This window comes from Notolabrus celidotus, chromosome 8 (assembly GCF_009762535.1).
Source record: "Notolabrus celidotus isolate fNotCel1 chromosome 8, fNotCel1.pri, whole genome shotgun sequence".
Classification (NCBI taxonomy): Eukaryota; Metazoa; Chordata; class Actinopteri; order Labriformes; family Labridae; genus Notolabrus; species Notolabrus celidotus.
In genome coordinates, this window is record NC_048279.1 from 35,290,798 (window position 1) to 35,314,327 (window position 23,530).

The following is a 23,530-nucleotide window of genomic DNA, read 5'->3' on the forward strand; positions in this document are numbered from 1 at the left end:
GATGCCCACCTGTGGAAATAAAGTTCTCTTTTATCCCTCCATGATAGATATATGAGTATATTACACTGCTGTATGCTTCTCTCACATCCCCCACCCCGTCCCGACATCACTTCCACATAGAATTTAAATATCTGTCCACACACAAAAAAAGAACCGCAAATCAAACACAGAGACCCCGCTACTCTTCCTCTCCAGTCCGTCCGCTCCCACACAGTCTGTTGGGCGTGCCTGCAAAAGTTTTCATTTGTCATCTTTTCATTAATATATTGCCACATTCATATATCATGCATTTTACTGCATTGCTATTGCACTGGTCCGGATTATTCAGGAGGTGTAAAGAGACGGGATGAGGGCGGGACTATGGGGGACGGGGGGGAACGGGAAAAGAAAGCGTAATCGTAAATATCTCAAATAGGTGTCGGGCGTCGGGTTGGAGAGGGGCGACTGCCACAAAAAGCGACTCATCCTCCACCGTAAAAGGATGAGGATGAAGGAGGAGACGAGGGAAGGAGGCGTGGTTTGGCGTGAAAAAAGGTTGCAATGAAATCTCCCATTGAAGTCATCTCTCTGTTTCTTTCCTCTGTTTTTATTCCCTCCTGTCCTCGCCCTCCTCCTCCTCCTCCTCCTCCTCTTCCTCTCCACTACTGCTTGTGGATGTCCTCACTGCGGATGATCTTGTATATGATCCAGTAGAAAATGTTAAAAATGAGGAAGACGAGCGGGAAGGCCACGCGGGACACCGTGTCGATTCGCTTGGCCCGGCCGATGAACAGCTTCTTCATCTCCTCGATGCTCTTCTCGGGCGGGACCGAGCCGGTGGTGGGGGCGTTGTTGTTGTTCCCCTTGATGGCCATGCCGTCTTTGGCCTGCAGGCAGGCGGGGCCCATGCCGTAGCCAGGGAAGCTGAAGCGCCCCTCGCCTGTCTCATCCTCCTGCAACACAGGCCAAGACTCAGGCTGTTAGGAACCAGAGAAAGACGTTACTGTTGGAGCTGTGTGTGTTTGTGGTTGTGTGTTTTGTGAATGTGTGAGTGTGAGGGTGAACATGCGGCTGTTAGAGGTGAGGTCAATGTCAGTGCAGTTAGAGGAGACATGCAGACATTCAAATACATTATTCCAGATGACATGTGAAAAATGACACATAGAAGAAGACACTCTGTCGGTCTGATTAAACTTCAATACTTTCACTTAAATCAGCTCCCCTTCCTCTGTATTTGAGCCTCTGTCTTTTATCTTTCTGCAGGATATCTTACAAAAAGATCTTGCACAATCTTTTGAGTGCAATCCTTGAATCTGATGTGCATGGTTGACGAATAGAAACACCTTTCACTGCCCCCTTCTGGTCTCACATGGACTCATTAAGACGTTTCTTATGAACGTCTGCACCAAGGTACAGTCCTGCATCTTCTGCATAACTTAGATATTGCTCTCATGACATGGTCTTTTTGGTTAGACACATCATGGTGTGGTGTTTGGTCTCACACAGGATTCAAACTCTGCTCTCCTGGATGAATACTCTGCCCTGTTTGACCCATGCTTTTATCCAGTTTGTATCCCTCTTTTACTGAAAGTCTGATAAGGTTTTCTGTCATCTGCTGGTTTCATCGTCTCTCTATGAAAAACAAAAACAGTCTGAACTGTTTTGTTCAAGTCTGCTCCAAAAGTCTTGGCGTACAGTAGCAGGATCTGGTCTCCCTTTGGAGGAACCACGTCGCCAATAAAGCCAGAAGGATATTAGGCCAACATGGACACATCCTGTCCAATGAGTTCTCCTTAATGCCCTCAGGGCGGCGCTATCTCGCTCCTCTGTTGTCACTGACATGTGGACTGTTGAGTGTTGTTTGTCTGTTTGTTAGTGTTTGTGTTGCTTATCGACAAGCTGGTACACTGCAAACCAAATTGCCCTCTGAGATTAAAAAAGTTCTCTGAATCTGAATCTGCTCCTTGTTGCATCCTACTACGACACCACGCTCTCCTCCTCAGGTAAGACCTCCAAACTGTTTCATGATTTCATTGAGTAAACACAAAGTATGTCACTTTTGCAGAGAACCACGTCAGCTCAACTCGAGCGATTCTGTGTCCTGAGAAGACGATGCATCTCCAAATAAAGAGACTGAACGACCTCTAGCACCATTATGTGTCTGTCGACTCAGCCTTACTGCTGCCGTGAGAACAGCTTTAGATACAGGAGGAAACACTTGGAAGATATCAGTTATTAAAGAGAACTTCATGCCAGAAATTTAAAATGACAACTTGTTCATTTAGAGACGTTTTCAGTGTACATCAAAGCATTTAAAGGTATGAAGAGATGGGAATAATTGGTGATATCTAGCGGTCAGATTCTAGACTAAAACGCTCCCCTGACTGTGGCCTTCAAGGACAAGAAGCTCCTGTGATGCATGATGAGATTTCACCTCCATTTGTCAACACAAATTATTTTGCACACACACACACACAAAAAAACAACAACACTCTCTTCTTCTTGCATTTGCACATCCACGCATTAGATACAGAAACATGTGTGTTACTAGTTTGTCTGTGCTGCTGCAGAAACATGATGGTGCAAGATCGAAGAACACTCGCTCCTAAGTAGATATAATAGACTCATCCTGAGTTAAAGCTGGGGTTGGTCGTCAGATTTAGATCCACTTTTTGTTATACTGGTTAAAATGATCTTTATGTCCTGATGGTAATCAATACATGATGTGTTCTTAAAAAAGAGAGAAGAAAAGCTGCTATCTACAGCCGGAGTAAACCTGGGAAAACACCAACCAATCACCGTTTTTGGGGTCCAAAATTTTAAACCAATCAAATCCCGTCCTGCCGTTCTGCCTGCGTACATTTCCCCGGCGTTCACTCCCCGTCCCCTGCCTCTGCTTCCCCTGACTCTACTGACTGCCCCTCTCGCTCCACCTCGGGCCTGTCCCCTCTGACCCCATGAGGGGCTTTGCTCAGGACTGTAGTCCGGATCAGAGTCTGAAAAGCTCTCACCACGGGGGCTCTGACAAGCAGAAGAATGAATGACATTCAGTAAGTCCTACAGAAATGTAGATGTACTGTAGCGTCTGTCCGGACGCTGTAGGGATGACGAGCCGATTGGTGAACACGTTGATCTTTAATAACCGGTCACTGTCGGCCGTTACCACGCCAACCAACAAAGCAACAATCAATGTTTGAATGAATGAAGAACTTCTCCTCTTGTCTCTCCTCTCTCCCGCTCACACACTCTACACCTCTCCTGATGCCTTCACTGACTGTCAACACTGTAGGAATTAAGAACATCTACACTGAACACGTTTAACAAACAGTAGAGCTGTTACAGTGTTATATATGTGTTATAACTTTTCTCCTGATATCGTGTCACCAGTACAACTGGATGCATGCTAGCATGACAGTTGTGAGTGCTAACAGCAGCCATGTTTGTTTGTGTTTTTAACTTTCACTATGATAATGACCGGTTTTGAATCAGTCACCATCATATGGTCGCAAGTCAGCGGCGCTCGTGCATGTGAGCGGGGGGGGGGGGGGGCGTCGTTTTGGAGGAGCTCCTAGGGGAGGGGTTAGACGGAGTCCTGAAGAAATGCTACATTCAAATTCATGCTAGTTTTCCGGGACTACCAACCCCAGCTTTAACAAAGATTGTCATGTGATTAAACACTCATTTAAACACACTTATGAACATTATCATCCATTTCTAGCAAGGCTTTTCTGCTAAAAACAGTACACTGTACCTTTAAGAGAACAAAATCTTCAGAGTTTATGTTCCTTCTTTCGTTAAAAGATAATATCTGCTGCGTGACGGCCTGACATTTACAGCGTCACCTCGGTAAATTCAAATCGACATCCTAACATTTAGAACATTTACTGAGCCGCTGTTCAAACACGGCGCTCAGGTTTTCCGATGGTCAGCTGAGGCTGATTTATCGCTGTTTTGAGCTGCAGCTCGTTAGACGTGTCCACGTTTAATGAAGGAGTATTGAGTGGATTTGGACTTCGTGTCACCGGAGTTCAAAGATTCAGACGGGGAAAACAAACCCTGATTTTTAATCTGTTAGTCCTGCACAGAATCAGTTTGCAGGGTGCTTCTTTTCTGTGTTTAAGTCATCGCTTCACCTGACCGGCATGTATTTACAGCATGCATGAGCAAACATGTTAATTCACAGAGAAAGACTCCAATCAGTGAGCTCATGAATAAGTATCTGATCACTGATCCCTCTCTGAGACCAGGCCGTTACTGAGAGTCATCAATAGGAGCTGCAGCTGAACACTGAGCACGTTTACCTAACCCGTCACAGAGAGAGTGACGGGGTGAGTCGTGGCGAGCCGGGGCCTGTGTGAACGCAGGGATTGACTGAAGGTGGAGACGTGTGCATGCGCTGTTTTCACCTGAGCATGCTGAGATATTGAAATTCCTATCTGCTCCGTCGCCCTGCCTGCCTTTTCATTACAGGAGACACAATGACTTCCTTATCTGGTTCAGAGACGCCCAACACAAACAGTGAGAGACACTGAGTGTGTGTGTCTGTGTGTGTGTGTGTGTTTGTGTGTGTGTGGACCAAACAAGCGCCCCTTCAAAATAAAACAACAGCCATGAAATTAAAAAAAATTTGCGCCCTCCAATGCTGAGGAATCATCTCTGGATTCTTTGGATTCACATCTTTTTTTTTTTGATTATGTCAAAAAGAATTCATGACTGCGACTTGTGCTCCCCGTGGGCCAGGCTATCAGCGGGGGAATCGTTCCAGTGCATTGTGGGTAAGAGAGAGAGAAAGGAGTGTATTGTGTTCGGAGGCAGCCGGGAGCTGGAGGAAGAGTTGGCAGCAGGAGAAACTTTAACGACTGACGCAAAACCTCTGCAGCAACAACAAATCAAGCAGACAGTAAAAAAAAGGAGGAGGAGGAGGAGAGGGAGCTCCACGGACAACTTTTCTTCTTCTACAACTAAATATGTCTTCACGAAAACCAAGACATGTCAATATAAGTTGATGAAACTGCAGAGAAGGAGGAACATGTTGATTAAAATCAGTGGAACGCTCCATAAGGGGGAAATATTCTTCCTTATGTGTGTGTGTGTGTGAGTGAATGTATGTGTTGGACCACCAGGTACGGATCCATTTTTAGCGCCCCAAGTCCCCGTTCTGTCCTTGCATCCACACCAACCCATCTATTACTGTTAATACATGTACACACACACACACACCTACACACACACACACACACGTACGGGGTGTCTCCACATTAGCCGTGATGCTAGCCGACCTCTGCCCGTCCTTCAGTGACGCTGCTAAACTATTACAGATGCTCGCCTTTATTCTCCCTGCCATGTGATTAATGTGGAGGGCGGAGAGACGTGAGGAGGAGGCGCAATGAGGAGGCACAAAGGAGGGAGGAGGAGTGAGTGAGGGAAAGAAAGAGAGGACGAAGGAGGAGAGGAACAATAAGGAAGGAAGGTGGAAGGAGGAAGCCCTGCAGCCTTACAGACTCTATTCAGGGCAAAATCGCACCGTTTCAGACGTCTGAAACCGAAAACCTTGGTTCAGGACGGCTCAGGTGATTTATTATTTTGATGCCTAATTAGAAAAATCTTCCATTAACGCAGCGGGGACTGAGCTGCCGCCGTCCACCAAGAGGATGGATAGATGAATGATGGATGGACGGACGGATGGAGGGAAGGACGGAGGAGATAAACAGTTGAGCGAGTGCGGCTTTGCCCTCTGGGTTGGACATGTGAGGCGATTTATGGCCTTGCTCGAGGATGCAGCTCACTCCTCTCTCCACTTCCCTCTCTCCCTCTCTCTCTCTCTTTATTCTTCCTCTCCAGTCCTCCTCCTGCATTTGCACACTCTACATCCTTCGTCTCGAAGCTCAAACACCATGAAGGAGTGATTGTAAATAACAACACACTCCCTTTTTATTCACCCATGACATCATTTCTAAGATTCATTCAGACACACACTCGAACAGCTACGAAGCAACACAACTACAACTACAACACACTGAGCATGACATAGTTTATGTCCTGCAGCAGGAGATGCACAAACATCCAATCAAAGGTGTAGTTTGGTTGAAGTTACGATGAGGAAACACATTCACAGAGATGCCAACGATGCATGAAGCTGGATACACGTTACAAGACAATCAGGGCGGTTTTGGCTCTGTCCACGGTCCTATCCTCTGAAAGGGGTCATAAAAGTCCCCTCCTTCAAAATGTTAGCTATTTTTTCATGTGTCATCAAAACAGACCGGTGCTCAAGTTCAGGGCCTTAGTTTATCTACCATGACACAGAGTCAAGGAACACTTCACCGCTGTCTCGACACAATCAATCTGCAAACCTTGGAATAACAATTCACTGTGGCTTTTTATGAAATGACTTCATTGTTCGGTACGTTCCTCTGAGCTGCCGTAGTCGTCCCCCTCCTACTCTCTTCCTCATCTCCCTCTATCCCTCTCTCCAACTCGGTCTCAGCAGATGTGTGTCTAACATGAGTCTGGTCCTGCTGGAGGTTTCTGCCTGTTAAAGGAAGTTTGTCCTTGCCACTGTAACTTGCTAAATGCTGCAAAGTGCTCTGCTCATGGTGGATTAAGATGAGACCAGACTGAGTCCTGTGTGTAAGATGGGACTGGATCTGAGCCCGGTCTTGATGTTGGGTCTTTGTTGATAATAGAACATAGAGTACGGTCTAGACCTGCTCTGTTTGGAAAGTGTCTGAGGAGAACAGTTGTTGTGATTTGGCGCTTTATAAATAAAGATTGATTAAGACAGGATCAGATCCAGTCCCATCTTACAGACAGGACTCAGACTGATCTCATCTTAATCCACCATGAGCAGAGCACTTTGCAGAATAAAGTTAACACGCAGAAACCACCAGCAGGACCAGACTCATGTTAGGCACACATCTGCCGAGACAGCATTAGAGGGAGATGAAGAGAGAGATCATAGTGAGGCAGACATCCAGAGGATGAAGGACCCTGGAACTTTATAAGGCAATTTTTGGAAAAGAATGTTATATGATTGAATTTTCTGTAAATGAACTGCGCCCCCCCCCCTTTACTGTCTAATGTCTATTTATTATTGTATGTTGTAGTTTATGTAGTCTTATGTGAGTTTGTGTTGTACAAGTGGTGTACCAGTGTGTTGTTCTTTGTTTTGAAAAAGAAATAAAAATATGAATTATAAAAAAAAAAAAGAAACTAAAACAATGAAAATCAATAAGATCAGAAATTAAAACTCTGAATTGTCTGAGTGATATGAGTGAATCTGGAGCATAGAGACTAGATCAGATCTTCCTAACTGAGCGGATTAAGGGAGTCTGCAGGGTGAGCCATGATTGGGAGCGTGTAAGGTGGAGAGAGCAGATCTGATCGATACATGGGGAGTTGTTTTAAGAAGAGCTTTGTGAATAAAGAAATAAAGGTGCTGATCTATCAGGTCTCATGGCCTGGGTATCAGATTGGCTCTTAAATGCCAGGTGAGTGATTTCACAATGACGCACCATCAGCTTGTGATTTGCACGAGGTTACTTTTAGCACTCTTGAAGCCAAACTGCAGAAATAGTTTCAGTTTTTCATGCTTTTTAGTCTTGATACGTAAAAGAGGCTTGAGATAAAGCTCCAGAGGAGGTTCAGGGAAAGAGAGGAGTGTCAAGGAGAAAGGGGAGCAAGGATGGAAGAAGGAAAAGAGATACACTACGGAGAGAAAAGAGGGAAGACAAATGAGAAATGTGGAATGATGTTGAGTAAAAATAGTCTCTCAGAAGCTCAGAAGAGCCAGAGGAAAGGAGGGATAGAAAGGAATGAATTAAGAGAAGAAGAAAGAGAAAGAAGCAGCAGGAAAAGCTCTTAGCTCACTCATCCATCATGCTTTCCTCTCCCGATTGAAGCATTTATATCTGAGCCTGCGCTGATGTGATTAATCGAGCAGATTAGCAGGAAGCAGAGAGCGGACTGCGTCAGGGCCCCGCTCTCCTCCGCCGTCTCCTCTGCAAATATTACCCTTGGATACTTGTTTTTAGAGACCTGCATTTACATAAGGCACGGCGGGGAAAGGTGTCAGCCCTAACTAACGCCGGCATCAGTCTCTCCTGAATGAGAGCGGACTCATTGCAGGAGGAGGAGGAGGAATTCCTACGCTTTACGTTTCGCTTTATGATTCCCCCCTACGAGAAGCAATTCCAAGCTGAGCGGCGGGGAAGGAAATATATTAGAAATTTGCCTTCGCTGATGTGTTTTCTGGAGGATTCATCTCAAAGCATCCTGCAGCCTTCTCCCCCCCACCCCCTGCTTCTCTTTCTGTTCCCTCCTCGAGGACATTTGAGGCTTTTTAGGGGGTTTCATTATCAATATGTCAGAGGGAGTGGATTCAGGGGCGCTGACAGGAATGAATGAGCAGACATGGGTTTTAAAAAAAGGCTCTGCTTCTGAATATACCCGAAAAGAGACGCCAACACTCTCCTTGAAGAAGCTCAGATATGTTTCTTTTATTAGATGAAGCTCGGTTAGCATCCAGGAAGAAGGAGACACATCCAGATGTATTCAGGATCCACGTGTGATTGCATTTTTATATTTGATTTTTATCGCTGACATAGCTCTGACATCAGGGGGGCGAAGTCATCCAGCGAAGAGGACGGGGGCTGCTTGGCTGCATGCCTCTTGGACTGGATGCACACACTTCAGTAATTCCAGTGTAAACAGGCGGTTATGGAAACGACAGCACACTTCTTTTTCAAGCACTGCATTTACAAAACGCCATCATCTCTTGGTCCATTACACCCAAACATACGGTGCCCATTTATCTGTTTTAAGCAACGTCAGTCCGTCACTTCAACAGTAGACACACTCTGCCTCAAGTCAGCATCATGAACCTGAAAGAGGAACCTCATATGGACGTAGCATCTGTGACGTCACCCATGTGTTTCTGAAGCGCTGTTTTGAGGCCATATTGCTGCTGTCGAGTGAGTGTGACGTAAAGAGGCGGGCTTTGAGCCTCCTAGCCAACAGCTGCAGTGTTCCCGACTGTCAATCAGGTCAGCTGTGCCTCTCATTGGAAGACTGGTAATCTCAATATCTTTGAATTGCAGTGTTATGAAAAAATTCACCCCCCGTACAGTGAGAGCACATTGAGAAATGAGCTATCAAGACTACGCTCGTTTTTTTGAACCAGGCTGTAAACATGTTTATTTCTGCTGTAAAGATCGGCCTGTTTGAATGGGTGTGTATGTGGTTTCCTGTACTTCCAGAGCCAGCCTCTAGTGGACACTCGATGAACTGCAGTTTTTAACACTTCTGCATTGGACTCATATTTTTAGAGTAGAGGTTTCCCCTTCGTTTTTACAGGTCTCAATATTTGCCTTAAGGAGAAATGTCAGAGGGATTTATTTCTGATGTGTTCCAGGTTTGTGGTCGGGAAATCTAACCTCTCATGGGCTTTTTCAACATGGCGTCCAACAGATTAGTGTTTCAAGTTGAATTGTATTTTATTTTTCATTTTGATATGCACCCAAATATATTTTGGGTGCATATCACCAAGAGAAGATTGCTTCAACCAACAGCAACATAATCCACACACAGGAGTAACAGGGAACTTGTTGGCCTAGCAGAACCCCATGTACTAGAGGCTACAGTCCTTAATGAAGATGTTTCTGACCATGACCCTTTGCCTATTGCCCCCCCTGACAAGATTACAGAAAGCATTCCTTCAGAGATAGATCTTTTGGACTGATTGGTTTAATTTGAGGGGGAGCTGCTCTCTTCCAAGCCACCAGACTCCATCCACAAAAACAAAGATTTAAGCTCCAAGACGATGGGAGTCGATGGTCTACTGCTGCCTCAATCAGTTAGCTTCCTGGAGTGTTTAAGTGACTTTAATGCTTCATGTGTTCATTACCCAGACCGTTAATTTAATCTTTCAACCCCGCAATGCAACTGTTTTAGCTAGGTTTACCTGTGTATATTTATTGTATCATTTTAACCACTGGCCCTTCCTATTTTAATGCTTTAGGAAGCAACACCTCCTTTTATTTGTATTATTAGGGCCCGAGCACCGCTGGTGGCGAAGGCCCTATTGTAACCCTAAGGATTGTTCTTTCTTCCGCCACTTAAAACGCATTTGTGGACCCCTGAACGTGAATGAAAGCGCGGATATTTTGGTGAAAATTGCAAGTTATTATAGGTCTCGCAAAAAAAATCTCAGTAGCGCCCCCTAGAGGTAAAAATAACATGCTACACATAGAGTTTTTTTGAGCTACATGCATGAAAAGTCCTACACATATTTATGGCATCAGGACACACAAAAAAGCCTCTTGCACCCATATTTGAAACTCAACAGGAAGAGCGCCACCTAGCTTTGAACATGAAAAATGGGGCCAAAATGGGTCCGTGCAAGGGTGCATACTTTTGCTAATTTCTCCTAGAGCTTTTCTCTGATTCAGTCCAAACTAGGCACATTCTATAGTAAACACATTGACGATTAATACAAAGTAAAGGCATTCCGTTCAGACGAAAGTTGTGGGCGTGTCAGACTTTGGGGCGGGGCATAAAAAAAAAAAACATCGGAAAATGGATTTTTGTGACTTTAAAATGCACGTAATCTCACCTCATCCAACACGTTCATCGGTCCTGGGAAAACTGCAACATTTTATGGGTTTCGCAAAAAAAGTTGAAAAAATGTGCTCACTAGCGCCCCCTACAGTTTTCAAAAACCCCTCCCCATAGGGGTTATTTTGAGCTACACGCTTGAAAAATGTACGCATATTCATGGCATCAGGACGCACAAAAAAGCCTCTTGCACCCATATCCCAAACTCAACAGGAAGAGCGCCACCTAGCTTTGAACATGAAAAATGGGGCCAAAATAAGGGTGCATACTTTCCTTATTAACTTCTAGAGCTTTTCTCCGATTCAGTCCAAATCAAGGGCAACCTGTAGTAGACACCTTGACGAGAAAAAATTATCAGAACAATTTTTGATCAGACTAAAATTGTGGGCGTGGCAGGCGTTGAGGCGTGGCATCAAACGCACATACAGCTTTGAATGTGAAGAATGACGCCCAAATAAGGGTGCATACTTTTGAGAGCTCCTCCTAGAGTTTTTCTCTGATTCAGTCCAAACAAGGAACATTCTATAGCAGACATATTGACGATTACATTATTGTTAAAGGAATTCTGTTCAGACTAAAATTGTGGGCGTGGCACACTGTCAAGTTTGGAGGTTTTCTTGGCAATCTGCCAAAAACTTGGAACACTTGCACCACCTGAGGCAGTATATACTCTCAGATCTTGCTTTCGCATCATGTGGTGGCAAATATCAGGCGGCGGTTTACATGTGGCGGCGGCTCGCGTAGGCGGCGGCCGTGGGTGTGCGAGGGCCCGTTCATCGCCGCTTGCAGCTTTAATTTTATTTGATCTTTTAATTGTTTTTTTATCCAAATCAAAAAAATGATCCTATTTGATGACTTTGATATTCTTGATGCATTGTTGTTTGTTTTTTAAATGTCACTGAAGATGACTCGATATCATTGTAAATGAGGTTTGCCCCTCAATGATCTCTCGAGTATAAATAAAGGTTAATTGATTGATTGATTGATTGATTGATTGATTGATGTAATTAGTTTGGATTCATCACAGTGTAACATATGACACACATTGAAAGCGATTTGTTGAAGAAGGTTCTGCAGTCATAACAGTCACAGTGTGGACCTAAGGAGAGAGATGCATTGAAAGTGTCCTGTCTTAAAAAATCATCTTCATCTCAAACAAAGACGTCTGTCTTTTGGATCCTTAATGTCATGTCCACTAACATTTAGAATAACAATCACTGAGTACAGATACATATCAACATCTGACCTAACTTTGCCTTTGAGCACTTTCAAGACTCTTCTTCTGAAGGATCAGGAAATACTGAGCCAATACTAAATCCCCAAACCTCTTTTAAAAAAGTTCAAAGTCTTATCTCTTTACATTTCCTTCTTTAAGTCTGCCTCTTCCCTGGAGACGTCATGATAACATCTTCCAAACATGTAAGAGCATTGTTCTGGATTCAGCTTCCCCTTCCTCTCGTCCATCCCTGCTTCTCTCCTCCTCCTCCTCCTCCTCCTCGGTTTGTTCACTGGAGTCCCTGGTTGCATTAAAGCGTGCTGTGTTAATGTCTCTCGCTCATCAAGCCGCTGACCTGGAATGATTATCCACATGATCTGCTGCACTGCTCCTTTTCTCCCTCCCCACCCCCGTCCTCTTTCTCTTTCAGTTTCAGCGTTTGATCTAAATAACATTTCAGGATACAGCGACACCTTTAGCTTCATGCATGAAATCTGACGTGTAAATGTCAAGTAAGGTTCATTTCAGCTTAATGTGGAGTTAAATTTAGCTTCTAATGGACATGAAGGAGAGGACATTTTCAGAGAGGGGCACACATTAACTGTTTAATGTCCAGAAACATGCCTCTGATTTAGAGTTTGTGACCTCTGTTTCACAAATTAAAAGTTAAAAATTACAGATGCGCTTTTCCTAACAAATCCCATGACTGAAACCTGCATTTTTATTTGGAAAGCACGGTTAGGAAGACATAAATTAATTAAATATACTCCTATAAGATGGTCACTTTGGTTTATAGCAAAGCGAACTCAAACATGAAGGAGGAGAGCCTTCGTTTGGGAAGATAAATAAAATTCATACGTTGTTGTTTTTATTCTTTTTATGAGATTTGCGTCAGAAAAAGAAGAAAGAAATGCGCATGTGAAGATAAAACATCATTTAAATGTGATGCAAATACAATATTCATGCAAGTGTTATGATATGCATGCAATGTCTAGTCACAGTGATTCTTCATGTCTTTGCAGAGTAAAGCTTCCTGCACCAACCTTTGCAAATTACCAATATACAGAAGAAGCTGAGCAGCAAAGTTTCCAGAAGAAGGACGATTAAAAAAAGAGGTTTCAAACTAATCTATCCAAAAACAACCGAACCGGCAGCGCACACGATGCAAAACTTTCTAAAACTACGATGCAACCCCCCTCCCCCTTCATACGTCAGCAGATAAAACTGCACGTTTGAATTTTCTTGCAAAAAGTGCAGACTTGTTGTTTTTATTGGAGCACCGGCACTGGTGTGTTTTTTTTTTCTCCTCAGGCGGAGATTTGGGAGGTTTATCCGTGATGACGCTGTTGCTGTGTGAGCAGTGAGCAATGCTCGCTCTTTGCACATGAACTACACAAAGGTCAAGTGTGCAGTGGTGGCTGCCTGACAAATGCATAGCCTTGGCACGCCTTTACAGTAGCAGGATGAAAGTCAAGAGGGGGGGGGGTTGAATCCAGCTGAACCTTAAAATCGTGAGGCGAATATTTACGTGCAGGCTGAAGTTCTACACCATTGAAGTTCTCTTTTACAACAGATTATGATTGCACTCTCCTCCTGAACTTAAAGAGCTCAATCTTATTGACCGTGCAGGAAAATACATTCAGAGAGGAGATCTCAAAAGTGTTTCATTTCTGTCTCCTAGACAACAATGAGATCTGTTTGAAAGCAAAATGAGACTACAGCTTATGTCTCCTGTTTCTCATTCTTGCCTCCAAAAAAAAAGTTGCAAAAAGTCTCAGCTTAGCTGTTAAATCTGAATCCTTATGACAAAGGCCTAATTTCCAGGACGTATACTATTGTCCTGAGTATCGATCCCCCGATAAGGACTGAACTAAGGGAGACCTGGGAGCATGATCTTGGAGTAATAATTCCTGAGGATGTCTGGGCGAATGAGAACACTTTGAAACTTGAATGAGGCTGAAGTGAGAATCTCAGTTTTGTCTCAGGAGACTTAGAAGAGAAAGCCTTGTGCAGTAAAAATGTCCTCTGTGTGTTTTAAGATAGAACCCAGAGGAACATTTTACTGCTCAAGGCTTTCTCTTCTAAGTCTCCAGAGACAAAACTGAGATTCTCACTTCAGCATCATTCAAGTTTCAAATTGTTCTCATTAGTTTCTCAGTCGTTTGTCCTAAAATTCACGAGGAGAAATAGTTGAGACCATGACATGAGTCTTATTTGAGACTTAAATGAGAGATCTCATTAATGGCTTATTTTCTTCTCCTTTTTTAAAATTATATTTTTGGCCTTTTTGCCTTTATTTGACAGGACAGCTGAAGAGAGACAGGAAATGTGGGGAGTAGGGAGCGGGAGAAAACATGCAGGAAATGGTCGACCGGCCGGGAATCGAACCGGTGACCCCTGGGGCGAGGACTGTAGCCTCTGTATGTGGGGTGCTTAGACTGCTAGTCCACCAGCGCCCAAAAGAACCCACCGCTTTAATTGTAATAATCTAGATAAATCTGGTCAGCCCTTTTGCGGCCCATATTTTAAATAAATGGTCTGTCATACCTGGAGATATGAAATCTCTATCTTTTGCAGTTTCTCTCAAACACACTAAATCTTTGTGAAGTGGTTTTGTTCCAAACAGACTTGTAAAGGAAGGACCATACTGTGGTACATTACACATCTAAATATCTGATCTTGAAGTGGTTCAAATGTTTTAATGAGAATTGTAAGTTTGTGGACAATTACATTGAAATCTTAATTTTGCAGGGCACTATAAATGTTCATGAAAAGATGAGCTCAGGCTCTTTCTTTGCTCCATCTGAGCTCAACTTGAGACACAAAAACTGAGTCTGACAAAAACAAATGGATGAGGTTAGATTGAGAGAGCTCCCTGATTTCTCCACCTGAGCTCAAATGGAGTCACAACACTTGAGAAATACCTGAGAATCATTTCAGATTCTGACCAGATCTCCTTTTGAACTGAAAGGGAGACTAAGCTGAGACTTTTTCAGACTTTTTTCTTGAGGCAAGAATGAGAAACAGGAGACATAAGCTGAAGTCTCATTTTGCTTTCAAACAGATCTCATTGTTGTCTGGGAGACAGAAATGAAACACTTTTGAGATCTCCTCTCTAAATGTCTTTTCCTATGGGAAATGTTCAATGCAGAGGGTGCTTGTTTCCTGTGCTCGCCGCCTGCACCATCGAGTCTTCACTAATATAAGATTTTACAGCTTCTTTTTGCAGCTTCCATGTATAATCAGGAGGTAAATAACAGAAGTAATAATCCCAGAGTCCAAAAGGTCAACGTTTAAGTCTTGTAAAATCACTCAAGGCCTGATGTGAGTGCGTGTCCTTCCTAATCCTGCAGCTTTTAAAAGCCTAACAAGTCCAAGAGGTCAAACATTCCCCCTGCTAACAGCTTAGCACATAAATATGGATAATAACAAAGATCTGCAAGGTAAGTGCTTCCACTGAAGAATACTCATTAGAGTCATCAAGCTGAATTAAACAATAAGGACTCCACTTTGTCTATTAAAGCACTTCCTCCTCTAATCAGGACTCAGGGAGTGTGTGTTTCCTCACACTCCTTCACGGCCGACCTGTCAATCTGAAGGTTGAGTTCAGCCCGCGGAGATCCCTGATCGCTCTCCCCGCTTCACTTCTCCGGGGGCCTCTTAATCCCCGCGCTCTCTTATCTGCCCGTGTTTCTCAAAGCAGCCGAGCAGCATGTGAGATCAAGGCGTTTAGAGGAAAACCAGAGCGCCGAGCTAACCCCCCCCACCCCCACCACCCCCGCTACAAAACACCGCCTAATCACGACTAACGAGCTGATTATAGCCGATCAATCAGGGAGTCGGGCTCCTTAATAAGGCGCTGTCATTGTTCTGCAGCGGGGTGGTGTCTGCAAACGCAGGCCGCCTCTGGCCGCTTCTGCAAATGTGCTTCCTCTTTTTCCCAGAAGGCCGAGCGTGCCAAAAGAAGAGCCAGCTTCAGGCGGAGGAAGCATCCTCAAACTCCTCCGTGGCTCTGTGGCTCTCTTTGAGGTTAACGTTGACGGCCGTCATGCATTACGACGTCTCTACCTCCAGGCTGAAACATGTGACACACTTCTGTAGGATTTCTGATGCAGGCCCTCTTATTCTGAGGAGTGATTGATAACAGATAATTCACTTACAAATACCTTAATCCAATGAGAGCTCTTCTTGATCTTTAAAATTTGCATTCCGTGCCTTGAGCTTCACAAACAGCCCTGAAGATGTATGGAAGTCAGCGCTGATTGAAATGGAGGCGAGAGGCAGTAATGCTCGCCTTCCTTTGATTTCTAAAGAGCTCTCGCTCGCTCTCTTTCTCAGTCTGGAGAGCTTGTCTGTGTTAAACAAGCGAGCTGCTGCCAGGCGGGCCTATCCTTCAAGGATGAGTGGCGCTATTGATCTGATCCCCCTGCAGTGGTTTGACTCCCCCAGCAGGGGGGGCTGTCACTCTGCCTCAGTGCTCCGAGGAGCCGGCTGCGTCTCTCTCTCCTTCTTCCTCTCACAGAGAGGCTGCAGTATCCGTCTATTTGATGCCCCCCCCACCCACCCCCCACCCCTGCTCCGTCTTTCTAATTAGACAGCCTTCTGGAGCAGGAAGCCTCAGTCCGATTGCTCCCGCTCTCTCTCTCTCACTGTCTCGTTCTCTCCGGACTATCAGTGTCACTAACGAATCAATAAAGCATCAGGGTAGAAACCACAGGAATCAGCACAACTGGGACTGCTGCAGCTACCTGCACTGCACACACAGCTTCAACTCCAACAGGAAAAGACAAGCTGAGGAAGAGGAGGTGGAAGAAATGTAGTGCAGCTGAAGTCCTAAAGCAAGATTTCAGTCGAGGCATCACATCGACGCCGAGTGTGCCGACAATTCCAAGAAAGCTCAACCAATACTTCCACAGCCTCCAGTTTCTTCTCGGTCTAATTTATCCGCCGTCGCTACTTCAAAGCCAAAACCATACATCGTATAGTTCCGATAAATCCCTCAAACCCTCTCGGACATTCTTAAAAAGACTTACTCTGGAGATCTCCAGCTGTGCCAAGCCGCACCTCCCGGCTATTTATCACCGCCGCAGCTATAACCACGGGCAACAAATCCCTCAGGGGGAGATTTCGCTCTAATCCAATACTTCCTGCATCCTAACACAATTACCGTACAGGATTTAAAGTGTGTGCTAAACATGCTGGCAATTCCCAGAACACACGCAGGCTGTGCTGCACGGCGGGTCTTCACTCACGCTAAATAGATCCTCTAACCTATAGGTTTAGAAAAGAGATCCATTAAGACTCAGAATCTTCTTCTTATTAAGAGAACAGCAGCACATCAGAGTCACAGATCCCCTCTCCAGCTTCAGCTCTACAGAAACTGCTCAGAAAACGATCTCAGGGAATTAACTTTGATTTTTTGTGCTTAACTTTTTCAGGCAGAGAACATAGATTACAGATCGATGAATTGACACTCTCTTCGTACCTGTGATCCTCTGAGAGGAGTTATTGTAGCAGCCATTGACAGCCAGCAGAGGGGTAATGATTTGTGGCTGTAATGACACTTCTTCCTGATGCAGCTTTCATTGATCTGACTTTGCTGTAACGGTCTGAACTTAACACACGTGCATGTATGTTATGCAGCGAGCATTTATCCTCAATGAAAACACATTTAGACATCCTATTTTTGAGAGTTTTGGAGACATTTAGGCCGACACAAACACACAGCTACAACATGCCCTTCTGTGGTCCATTCAATATGATACCTTCAGGGCCTCTGTGTCCATTAGCACCAGTTTTAAGCGCCAGTTTTCAGGTATAAATCAGCATTTTTAGTGCTCAGAGCGTCAGCTGGATTTTAAATTCAAAAGATTTATTTATATAAAACCTTTCATGCAAATGAAATGCAATCAAAGTGCCTTTCAGTGGTTAAAATTGCAAAAAAAGCAGAAATAAAATGTTAAATATCAAAAACGAAAGTGGATTTTGATGTAGAGACTAATTCAAACCAATAACAATAAAATATATGTAATTTAAAATAAGTTAAAGCATCAAATTAACAATACGTTTATGAAAACTTAAAATAAATACATAAAAAATAGTAAGGAGAAAAGTTGAAGAACTAAAAATAGCACAGAAACTGAGTAGACAAATAATAAAAAACAAGTAGTTTAATATAAATAAAAATGTAAATATATGTTTAACAAAAATAAGTTAAAGTAACATTAAGAATATACATATTTAAAATAAATAAATGAACAAAAAAGGGTAAGGAATAAAGTTGAAGCACTAAAAAATGTAGTAAAACTGAGTAGACAAATAATAAAAAACAAGCAGTTTAAAATAAATAAAAAATAAAATATATGTTATTAAAAATAAGTCAAAGCATCAAAATAACAATGAGTTCATGAATAGTTAAAATAAATATATAAAAAGTTGAAAATAAAGGCAATAAAAATAGCACTAAAACTGAGCAGACAAATAATAAAAAACAAGTAGTTTAAAATAATAAAGAATTAAATATATGTGTTACATAATAAGTTAAAGTAACAATAAGAATGTGACTGTTTCATCAAATAATTGAATAAATAAGAAAGGGGAAGGAGAAAAATTGAAGGACTAAAAACTGCTTTAAAACTGAGTAGATAATTAATAAAAAACAAGTAAAAAATGAAATATATGTTATTAAAAATAAGTTAAAGCATTAAAATAACAATAAAAATATAAATAACTAAAATACATTAAAAAAAGAGGAAGGAGAAAAGCTGAAAATAAAGGCACTAAAAATAGCAGTAAAGACAATAATAAAAAAAAAGTGTTAAAAATAAATAAAATAATAAAACAACATTATAATCAATGTAATGTGTTTTTGTCACTGTGCTCGCAATAGTTTCATTTTAAAGGCTAACACGTTGATCACTGTCACTTCTCAGTGAACCAACAATACAAGGTACAGTTTTCAGATCCGGATACGCTGCTAATGCTACGACATGATTTCTATCAATTCAATCTGATGAAAGCAAACATGAAGCATACAGACACAGACTTTACGGTCATCACTCAGAGATGTGGAAATGCTCTGGACAACTTTTGTGATTTAAAAACAACAAGCGCTGGTGAGAAGCGCTCTGACACCGAGGTCGTGAGCACTGCCAGTGCAGAAAAAACTGAGTTAATGGACGGATTCGTGTACGAAAAAAAATCCATAGCATCAATATCAGACTTGCAGTAGAGTAACTGTCTTTGCACTGCAGACATTCTTGTTAGGGCCCTAGCACCGCTGGTGGCGAAGGCCCTATTGTTTTTCTAAGGATCGATTTTTATTCTTTGTCGGGCGACTTCAAACGCATTTTTGGACCCCTGAACGTGAATGAAAGCGCTGAAATTTTTGCACCCTCATCAGGCCTGGTGGAAGATGTACTAATTTATGGGTCCTGCAAAAAAAAATCCAAAAATGTGCTCGCTGGCGCCCCCTAAGATTTTCAAAAACGGCTCCATATTGGGGTTATTTTGAGCTACATGCTTGAAATTTGTTTTGCATATTCATGGCATCAGGACACACAAAAAAGCCTCTTGCACCCATATCCCAAACTCAACAGGGATATGGTAAAGGCATTCCGTTCAGACGAAAGATGTGGGCGTGTCAGACTTTGGGGCGGGGCATAAAAAAAAAACGTCCGAAAATTGATCTTTGTGACTTTGAAATGCTTGTAATCTCACCTCATCCAACACATTCATCAGTGCTGGGAAAAATTGCGATATTTTATGGGTTTCGCAGAAAAAGTCGAAAAAATGTGCTCACTAGCGCCCCCTACAGTTTTCAAAAAACCCTCCCCATAGGGGTTATTTTTCTGCTACATGCTTGAAAAATGTACACATATTCATGGCATCAGGACGCACAAAAAAGCCTCTCGCACCCATATCCCAAACTCAACAGGAAGAGCGCCACCTAGCTTTGAACATGAAAAATGGTGTCAAAATAAGAATGCATACTTTCGCTATTAACTTCTAGAGCTTTTCTCCGATTCAGTCCAAACCAAGGACAGCCTATAGTAGACACCTTGACGAGAAAAAATTATAAGAACAAATTTTGATCAGACTAAAATTGTGGGCGTGGCAGGCGTTGAGGCAGGGCATCAAACGCACATACAGCTTTGAATGTGAAGAATGAAGCCTGAATAAGGGTGCATACTTTTGAGAGCTACTCCTAGAGTTTTTCTCTGATTCAGTCCAAACAAGGCACATTCTATAGCAGACATATTGACGATTAAATTATTGTTAAAGGAATTCTGCTCAGACTAAAATTGTGGGCGTGGCACACTGTCAAGTTTGGAGCTTTTCTTGGCAATCTGCCAAAAACTTGGAACATTTGCACCACCTGAGGCAGTATATACTCTCAGATCTTGCTTTCGCATCATGTGGTGGCAAATATCAGGCGGCGGTTTACATGTGGCGGCGGCTCGCGTAGGCGGCGGCTGCAGGTGTGCGAGGGCCCGTTCATCGCCGCTTGCGGCTTTAATTGTCTTTGCAATATTATATTCAGGTTGGCATGAGACCACTGCCTGTTTCGTTTACGTGAACGGTCACGAGATCTGCATTGTTAGCAGTAAACATTCGTACATGTTTACATGCTTGTGTCCGGTGGTTTGCAGGTGCTGCAGGCCGACAGTGAGCGAGGGTGTCCTCTGCAATGAGCTGAAACCGGACTGATAGCCTCTCAGAGCCGTAATGGAGGGCCGTGGATCACATTAGACTCACATTAGAAAGACTGGCCAGAGAGGTTAATTAAGAACGTGAGGCGCCGCAGGACTGCCTCCCTCTCCCTCTCTCTCTCTCTCCCTCTCTCTGTCAGCGTCGTTTCACCACGCTGGATTTATTTCACAGCAGAGCGCTCGGATTAATGGCGGTGATCTTATTCAGGGTGCTCATATTTCTGATAATGAATTTCATTCTTCAGATTTTATTGTGCAGGAAAGAAAAGAGAAATACCGCAGGAGCTGAATTTAAAAGTGTTTTAACAGTCCTGTGCTGCATTATGCAAACCTCTCAGCAGAATCCTGTTTTAAATGCAAATACCTCAAATTTCCTCTCTGTGTTTTTGTGTGACCGTCCTTACACTTCCTTCATTTTGATGATAAAAAAGCAGGAAAGCTCTTTCGTGCTCTGTAGCCGGATGAGTTTGAGATGCTGTCTTAGCTTGAGTCCTTCCATTTTATGCAAATTAACACTTTTAATCCAACAGAAAACGTGTGCTCTATGCATAAAGTACCTACAAGCTGCAGGGCCTTGTTACTTCTCTGATTATACAAAAGCATGTTTGATTTAAAGTATATGGCTGCAGAGAAAACTTCTAAGTCAGCCTTTTCAAATCCTGCTCCGATATGAATGCATGATAATAATCCACCTGGAATTGATCATCTACCTCTGCATCAGAAAGCTAAAAAACCCATTTCCCCTAATATCCATCTATTCTCATTTTTACAGGAATAACAACAGATACAACCACAAACAACAGATTTATTGCTCTGTGTGTCAACTGTTGTAAATTCATGTGGATGTTATCTACGCAGCTCTATTTGTCATGTCTTATCTCCACCTTATCTCCTTCTTTGGAGCTTATTTATCTGCATGAAATAAATATTTAATATAAAATATCCAATATAAGTCATGCCTCCTTTCTGAGTAACGCCGCTGACATTTGCTTCATGCATCCAGGCATGGATTAACGCAACGTGGTGCCAAAGAGTGATCGCACATGCAGTACTCTCCTCCTTCCACACATTTCCCTGATCACAGTTAAACTGATGTATATCTAAAGAACAGAAACAACACTGGTGCAAGACTCATCTTTAAGAAACATAACTTGAGGAGGAAATAGAGACACATGAGCCTTCAAACTGATGCTCACATATGTATAAAAACCACGACCCTGTGCACGCCAGATAAGCTGTTTCACATATCCATGATTGGACGAAGTATCCGTTGAAGCTGATCGTTGGCGGCTGCCATATTGGAAATGCTGAACTCAACCTAACTTCTTTCAAGCTAGTGTGAGGTAAACAGGCCCTTTAGCCTTTTTGCTAACAGCTACAGGATGCCTGCCTGTCAATCAAGTGAGCCACGCCCTTATTTGTGCAAAACTCGTACGTTTAATATCTTCAAAAATACAGAGTTATAAAAAAATTCACCCCCCGTACAGTGTGTGCCATAGAGAAATGAGCTATTCAAACCTACACTGTTTTGTGAACCAGGCTGTAAACATGTTAATTTCTGCTGTAAAGATCATCTTCTTTGAATGGGTGTGTATGTGGTTTCCTGTGTTTCTGCAGCCAGCCTCTAGTGGACGCTTGATGAACTGCAGATTTCAGCACTTCTGCATGGAAGTTCATATTTTTAGACCAGAGGTTGCCGCTTGGTTTCACCCCATAATAGTGTTTGGGAAGGGCAGAACCTTTCAAAGAAAAACCTTAGAGGGTGATTGGATGGAGGCTCTGTGTGTCACATTCATAACGGGCCAATCAGTGCAATAGAATATATGAGGCGTGCATCGCCAACTACGTAACCAGAGCTCTACAGCAGGGGCTCCCAAACTTTTCAGCCCATGACCCCCAAAATATAGGTGCCAAAGACTCGTGACCCCCACTGTCCCTCAAAGTGGTTTAATGTGGCTTCATTTCGCTGGTCTGCAGAAAATGACCCTACCTATATGAGCATGTGTCTGTGTTTCCTGAATTTACCTGCTGCTACTGATGCTTTTGATACTTAACTGTTCACTAACCCTAAACTTAGGAGTCATCTGGCAACAAAGAAAGGCAGAAAACTCATTACATTTTATATTTTCATGGTTTTATTTCAAGCTTAGCTACTATTTATGTTGATATTTTTTACTATAATGGGTAAAATGTGCTATTTTTAGATAACTTACAAAAATAAACATTCTTGATTCTGGCATCTCACGACCTCTCATTTGTGTGTCGCGACCCCCCAGGGGGTTCTGACCATAGAGTGTATAAAATCTGGACGTAGTATCCGCAGGGTTCCCACGCGTCCTGGAAAAACTGGAAAACCTTGAAAACAGTTGACCAGTTTTCCAGTACTGGAAAACACCTGGAAAATGGGAGAAAAATGTCCTGGAAAATCACAGATTGTCCTGGAAAATGATTCCAACATGACTATGTGCGACCTGACAAGGTTAAAAAAACACATCCCCATTCAACATTTCCAGATTCCTTTGCTGTCTCTTGTTTTTTACTTAGCTAATTTTATATTTTTGAGAAAAGAGAAAGCTGAGATGTTGCCCATCATTGTTACTTGGTTGCACTAATAAAGTGAAGTGCTGTACATCTGTGGTTGCATTGTTCTATAATCAATTTGCCATCATCTTAAAGCATGTAAGAGATGATTTCATGGATAGCCATAGACTGAACATCTTTCAATGTAGACTTCCACTGAGAGGAACATATTACACTATTTAGGAACTACATTAGGAACTAAATTAAGACTGTCATACCAGCTTGATCATCACTGAAAATGTCCTGGAAAATGATCTCTGGAAAAGAGTGGGAACCCTGATCCGTGACGTCACCCATCTGTTTCTGAAGCGCTGTTTTGAAGCCAATCGACGGCGGCAGCCATATTGCTGCTGTGGAGCAAGTGTGACGTAAAGAGGCGGAGTTTGAGCCTCCTAGCTAACATCTGCAGTGTTCCTGCAGTCAGCTGTGC

At 43.0% G+C, this 23,530-nt stretch overlaps 1 protein-coding gene across 1 annotated transcript in view; it reads right to left on the reverse strand.

The window, feature by feature from the left end:
* Positions 1–246: 246 nt before the first annotated feature.
* The window catches only part of glra1 (glycine receptor, alpha 1), a 163,167-nt gene continuing 139,883 nt past the window's right edge, over positions 247–23,530 (reverse strand). Inside the window, exon 9 of the mRNA XM_034689907.1 lies at positions 247–932. Coding sequence (XP_034545798.1) covers positions 642–932 — 291 coding nt within the window. The 3' untranslated portion in view covers positions 247–641. The remainder of the gene's footprint in view (positions 933–23,530) is intronic.